Source organism: Rhinatrema bivittatum, chromosome 3, assembly GCF_901001135.1.
Source record: "Rhinatrema bivittatum chromosome 3, aRhiBiv1.1, whole genome shotgun sequence".
In the NCBI taxonomy this organism is placed as follows: Eukaryota; Metazoa; Chordata; class Amphibia; order Gymnophiona; family Rhinatrematidae; genus Rhinatrema; species Rhinatrema bivittatum.
In genome coordinates, this window is record NC_042617.1 from 87198874 (window position 1) to 87205309 (window position 6436).

At 51.7% G+C, this 6436-nt stretch overlaps 1 protein-coding gene across 2 annotated transcripts; it reads right to left on the reverse strand.

The window, feature by feature from the left end:
* Nucleotides 1–231: 231 nt before the first annotated feature.
* Nucleotides 232–5332, reverse strand: LOC115086934 (probable G-protein coupled receptor 75). 2 transcript variants are annotated; one of them, XM_029593432.1, is made up of 2 exons: nt 5235–5332; nt 232–3320 (listed from the first exon to the last, which is right to left on the reverse strand). In XM_029593432.1, exon 2 carries the CDS (start codon nt 3196–3198, stop codon nt 1582–1584), a length of 1617 nt encoding a protein of 538 aa, XP_029449292.1. In that variant the 5' UTR covers nt 3199–3320; nt 5235–5332; the 3' UTR covers nt 232–1581. The 2 variants fall into 2 exon arrangements, with proteins under 2 accessions (XP_029449292.1, XP_029449291.1); XM_029593431.1 differs by lacking the exon at nt 5235–5332 and adding an exon at nt 3874–4009.
* Between the last annotated feature and the right edge of the window lie 1104 nt (nt 5333–6436).

The window sequence follows — 6436 nt, forward strand, 5'->3', positions numbered from 1 at the left end:
ATGCGTGCGTTTATGAGCGCATGTTATAAAACAGGCTACCTGCGCGCAGGTAGGTGCAAATCCCGTTTCGAACGCATAAGGGGGGGCGGATTTTAGTAGGTACACGCGGTGATGCAATAGGCCTATTTCCCAGTTCCCATCCAGTTCGCCCCAGTAAAGGAGCAGACTTCTTAAACCCCCTACCTAACTTCCCTCCCTTTTTTTTTTACCCTACTAGCCCTGACCCCTAAACCCCCGCTGACTACCCTTTTCTTTTTTTAAATTTAACTATTCACACGCTGTCCATAGCAGAAGCAAGTTACACGGTTGTGGGATCCCGGCACGTGCTAGGGCGTGTAACTGACTTCATGGGTGCGGTCCCAGCCCGCCCATGCCCCACCCCCATCCCACTCCTTTTTCGCCAAACCTTTTTTATCAGCCTACTGGGAGATATGTGCATGACTGCAGGCCTCTTAAAATCCACACAACCCGCGAGCGCCGCCCAGTCGCGCGCAGTATCTCCGGATTTGCCGCGCGTAGGGCTTTTAAAATTCGCCCTTATTTCAATATAGTGTGCACTATTTTGATTTAATGCATAGTTAATACTTTTTTAGTGCACACTAATCACAGCAAAACAAAAAAACAATGAATGAACACCCCAGACTTTTATATAAAAGCACAGAGAAAAATAAACACACAACACTGCACATGCAGCATTGTTTATAAAATAATTGTTAATAAAATAATTAAACTTAGGGGCAATTGTCTTTGCAGTAAAATATTGCAATATTCACATATAGTAACTTAATACATATAACTAGGCTTTGAAGTTATGGCAGAAGTCAAAGGTTAATCATGATATGGTGTGACAATTATGTACAATGCCTGTAAGCAGACATTGGTAACATTTTAATTGCAATGCAAATTCCCTTTGACAGTATTTTCCTCCTCGCATGAAATGGTGCGACCTTCCCAAATATAAGCGCAAGGAAGCCTAGATCTTGCTGACAAGAACCATCTATGGGAAATCAAGGTTTAACCTTTTCCACAGCCAAGAGATCCAGAAATCTTCAGTCCCTAATCAGCACACTGTACAACCTTAGCATCCACCTCACTGCAAAGTCTTACTGCTGTGAATCTGGGAAAAATAAATACAGTTACTATTTCATCTGACAAATCATAATGCTGAGAAAGAGTCTGGACTGGTTTCGGTTACAGTTTATGCTGTGCCACAGAACAGGATAAAGGACAAACATTTTCCTGCACCTAATCAAACTTTTCAACAGAAGATGTAGGCATACAAAATATAATCGTGTGAATATACAGTTAATGAACAAATATCTGAAATAATGTGCCCCCCCCCCCCCTTTATTTCTGTGCAGTTTAGATTAAGAAAATACCACAATGGAAATATTCTTGAAGGTTTGACTCGATACCAGTGAGTGGCAATGATTGTATAGAAATTAAGTTGGCAGCCTACCAAGTGTAAATAATAAAAAGATTGAACACTGTACCTTTGTGATTAGGGAAAACAAGTATTATTAAACATGAAAGAGAAAACCAGGTGGATTGTTGACAACAGCTCAGGTGGCATCTATCATGTTAAACAGAGGGAACTGGGATCGGTTTAGCTGAGGTGCTGTCATAGTCCTGCATTAACTCATTAGTAGTGTGATAGTGCATAGAAATATATGATTTTGCAAATCCAAAAGTAGAGTTTACTGGCTGCAAGCTATTTGGAGTACTGACTTCCTGCGATGGGCTACTATTATAGATACTGTAATAAGGTTCTACACGGGTATTAATGGGAGTGGAACTGCTCTGTGCATACTGCTGCTGTCCAGCCGACCCTTTGGGACTCAGAATGCTCTCTTTAGAATGACTTGGACCACAAGCTTGGTCCACAAACTTTTTCTGAGGTTTTGGAGACAACATGTAAGCAGAATTGGTTTCATGATGGGATGACTTATTTCTGTTGACTTCCAGACTGCCTTTGCCCATGGCTCTCAGTCTAGTCTTCTGTTTGCAGCAAAGGAAACCCAAGGCTACGTACTGGATGCACCAAAGGACTCGCCTTCTAAGACCAGCACTGTTACGGGAATAGATGAAAGGGTTTAAACCAGATTTGAAAAATATCAGGGTAAATCCACAGAGTTCGAACTGGTACAGGATGAAGCTGCTATTGCTTGTAAGAACATCCTGCACTAAGGAGATTCCAAGAGGAAGGCAGCAAACTAGAACTGAGAGGACAATCACCACGCAGGTTACTACAGCTTTGGAGTCCTTGGCAGTGGAAAGATTGACGGCAGATACCAGCTGTAGTCTGCTGACTGGCACTGGCACCTGGCTTAGTGTTTTGGTATAGGCATGAGTCTGGATGTGCTGCAACTTGTTGTAGTTCTGGTTTCTGTACAGTGCAGGGACAGTGCACTGAACTCCATCCACTCCAGAGCCAATGAAAGGCTGTGGTCTGGAAGTATCTACCGTAATAATGGGACATTTTCTCACTTGAGCATTTTTCCTTAGTGTTTGGGCTATCATAATATAAGAGACTGACACCACTGCCACACAGAAGGTGAAGTCAATCACATACAAGTAGAGTATGATTTTCCCCTCGCCACTTATCAAGCTGTACATAGGGAGGCAAATTCTGGACTTGCGTGTTCTCAGGGTAGCCAAAGTTGCCAAAGTAAAACTTGTAATCCACAAAAACACAGTGAGCATGAGAGTGCAAGGGAAAGACGCTGTCCTATTGGGCTGCTGGCCCAGGACCATCCGCAGCCTGTGCAGGGCTATCACAGCCACAGTTTTGAGGGACATGATGATAAATCCAGAGCTGGTGAGATGGAAAGTGAAACAGAAAGCCTCCGGGACATTACTGCCAATGTCAAAGAACAAGACGAAGGCGAACATAGGCGCAGTGATACAGCAAATGAAGAGGTCACAGAAAGACAAGTTGAGAATCATAAAGTCGAAATTGGTCCTGAATTTCCTGAAGGCTGGATCAAAAAAAGACAAGAAGACAATCAGGTTCCCGTAAGAGCCCAAGCAGAAGATAATGACCAGCAGGAAAGAGCAGGTGACCAAGGTGGCTGTGTGGATGATCTCCTGGATGTCCCTCAGTGTCCCGTTTTCCGTCTGGAACAAGGAGGAACTACTGTTCAGATAACTGTGGTGATTTTGGGCTTCAAAGTCTGTCATCGTCTCTGTAAGGTTCATCTTTAAGCGAAAAAAAACCAAAATAGGTTTACCCCACGCTGAGATCCATGCAAGCGGCTCAATACATCATGGCTGGTTGCTTTTTGTTTTGGCTGTCAAGATGGTTCCACGGCCGCTGAAGCCTGTACATAACAGAAAGAAAGAGAGAGAAACAGCTGTGATCGCATGACTGAAAGAGCTGCAGTAAAGGCAAGGGGAAGAAGCTGTGCGGTGCGAAATCACACCCAGAACTGCTCTGGTAGCAAGCATGTTATCTAGATCCAATAGGATCAACGGCAGAAAAAAAAGCAATGTACTAGGCATCAGCAGCCGTCGCCAGCACAGAGAGCAGCAGCAGCAGCAGCTCGGTACCGTGTCGGCATCGTCACGCGCCCCCCACCCCCCTCTCTGCCTTTGCCCTTCCAGAGAGAGAGAGAGAGAGAGAGAGTGGGGGGGGGGGAGCCCGGGAGGGAGCTGCAAAGAACTGGCCGAGTCTAAAGGGGAGAACCCACGTCCCCACCCCCGACCTCGCCGTCTTCCAATCCTCTGCAATTCTTCCCCTCCCGCTCTCCTAGTTACTCCCGCATAACGCCCCCCACCCCCACTTCAACTACACTACTGCTCCCCTGCACTCCTCTCACCCAGCATCTCTCTCCCCCCCATCCCTCCCCTCCCTCCACCGCCACTTCTCCACACCTTCACACCTCCGGCCTCGAGGTCGCCAAGTTTTCAGTCTCCTCTGAGGGCGATGAATCTTGCGCCGGCCCCACTGTCACCCTCCACACTCCTCCTTCGGTTTCATAACATTTCCCTCCCATCAGGAGCCTTTCCCCATCACCGCGTCCTGCCGAAAGAGCCCCCCACCCACCCCCACCTCCCCGGAGCTGTGCCCTGCTCTCCGCCTCAGGAAGGTGCTCCCCCCTCCCCAAGAGCTGTGCCCTGCTCTCCGCCTCAGGAAGGAGCTCCCCCTCCCCAGGAGCTGTGCCCTGCTCTCCGCCTCAGGAAGGTGCTCCCCCCTCCCCAAGAGCTGTGCCCTGCTCTCTGCCTCAGGAAGGCGCTCCCCCTCCCCAAGAGCTGTGCCCTGCTCTCCTCCTCAGGAAGGCGCTCCCCCTCCCCAGGAGCTGTGCCCTGCTCTCCGCCTCAGGAAGGAGCTCCCCCTCCCCAAGAGCTGTGCCCTGCTCTCCGCCTCATGAAGGAGCTCCCCCTCCCCAGGAGCTGTGCCCTGCTCTCCGCCTCAGGAAGGAGCTCCCCCTCCGCAGGAGCTGTGCCCTGCTCTCCGTCTCAGGAAGGAGCTCCCCCTCCCCAGGAGCTGTGCCCTGCTCTCCGCCTCAGGAAGGAGCTCCCCCCTCCCCAGGAGCTGTGCCCTGCTCTCCGCCTCAGGAAGGAGCTCCCCCTCCCCAGGAGCTGTGCCCTGCTCTCCGCCTCAGGAAGGAGCTCCCCCTCCCCAGGAGCTGTGCCCTGCTCTCCGCCTCAGGAAGGCGCTCCCCCTCCCCAGGAGCTGTGCCCTGCTCTCCGCCTCAGGAAAGCGCTCTGCCTTGTTCGCCCCCGGCTCTCCCTTCTGCAGTTCTTCTGCGCTATCTGCGGTCTGGAGGCGGGAGGGGGAAATCCCTCTGTGAAGGGGGTGGGGGGGGGGGTGTACCACCAGCTCCTGGGAGCCCTCAGGAGCCAGAGCTGCCTGCAGACATCAGACGGCCTCGGCTTCTGCCTCTCACAATCTGCTTGCGCGCCTTTTTTATCGCAGTCAGGCTTTCTCACAAAATGTCCTCACAGCGGAGAGGATCTGCTGCTCTGCAATTCAGTGACAATGGCAGCGTTTTCCCCGCCACCCCCCACTCACTGCAATTCAGTGCCTGTGCCTCCCCCTCCTCACCATCACCAGCAGGAAGGAGTTCATTTCCTTTCCTTTTTTTCTTATCAGGTGTGGGCGTGGGGAGGATGGAGACTTTTTTTTTTTTTCCCCAGCTGTCAATGGCTGAGGCAGACGCGTGGCGCAGCGCCCTGACTGTCCGTCCGTCCGTCCGTCCGCTGGGCGGCAGCTCGGCGCCCCTGCCGCTTACCGCGGGCTCCTCCGCTTCCCTCAGCTGCGTCCCGTGTCTCTTCCCGTGCTGGCAAAAGCGGCGGCTGCTGCAGTCATCATCGACGTGCCTCGCCTCAATCCATCTCCTTTCCAACTGCGGGAGAGCCGCTGTCATCATCACCATCCCCTCAGCCACCCACCTCCACCCCCTCTCCGGGAAATCCCACTGTTCCGTCCCTGCCGGCGCGAGTTGCATCGGTGCCCTGGCACCCGGCTGACTGAAAAATGTGCCATCCGCCAAGACGCAGGCCTGATTGGGAGGGGGAAGGGGGAAGGGGGGGGGGCTGCAGTGTAGCAGCGACAGAGGAGAGAGATGCGGAGGAGGAAGAGTGACGGGGCGAGGAGGGGGTAGGAATGTGCGTAGGGGAGGCAGCCTGAAGAGGGCGAGGAGGGAGCGGAGGAAGAAGAGTCGGGGGGGGGGGGGGGGGGGAGTGGCGGCCCGTGAAGGGCGAGGAGAAAAGCAGGAAAGGCACCCGCAGAGAGAGGGGTGAAAGAGCGGGAGTGCTGGATGAGTTCGGAGGAGCCAGCGCTGGGAGGTGTGAAGGAAGAGGAGAGCTAGGGTAGAGACGGGGGACCATGTAGGGAAAGATGGAGGGAAATTTGTAAGAGGCTGAGAAGGGTCAGCATCAACTTTTGCACTCTGTACCACACCGCTAGCACAGGAGATGCAGCTAGGACAGCAGTTGATCTCTACTCCTGCAGAAAAAGATACTCCCTCCCCCTCCCCCTCCCTGCCAACCTCCTATTCACTGGTAGGGCAAGATGTTTCTAAATAAATACAGAGATCTGCACTTGCGGTGGCCAAGAGCACAAAACTCAGCTGCTGCCCTTGACCTCCTCCCCCTACTTTTATTTGAAAGCGGAATCCCAACTGCTAGAAGTTGGGACCCCTGTAGTGAGGAACAATAGTAGGAGGAACACAGGCCAAGGGTTGGGGGAGGCTAGGACAATTAGCATAGCAAGCACAGGTGGTTACAAATAGGTAAGGTGGGAAGAGGCAGAAAATGGCATGGGTAGACAAATGGCAACAGAAGGAGACAGAGGAAACAGCAGTTTCTTTTCTAGAGGGACAGCTGGGAATCCTGCTTGTTTCATGAAGTATAAGGGCACCAAGGCACTGATTATAAGGAATGAGGAGTATGATGATCCCAGTATAGTACCAACATGGAGATCTCAAGAACA

What these genes read in the sequence shown, in the direction of transcription:
- LOC115086934 (XM_029593432.1), bottom strand. Translation starts at nt 3,198, where the DNA reads ATGAACCTTACAGAGACGATGACAGACTTTGAAGCCCAAAATCACCAC.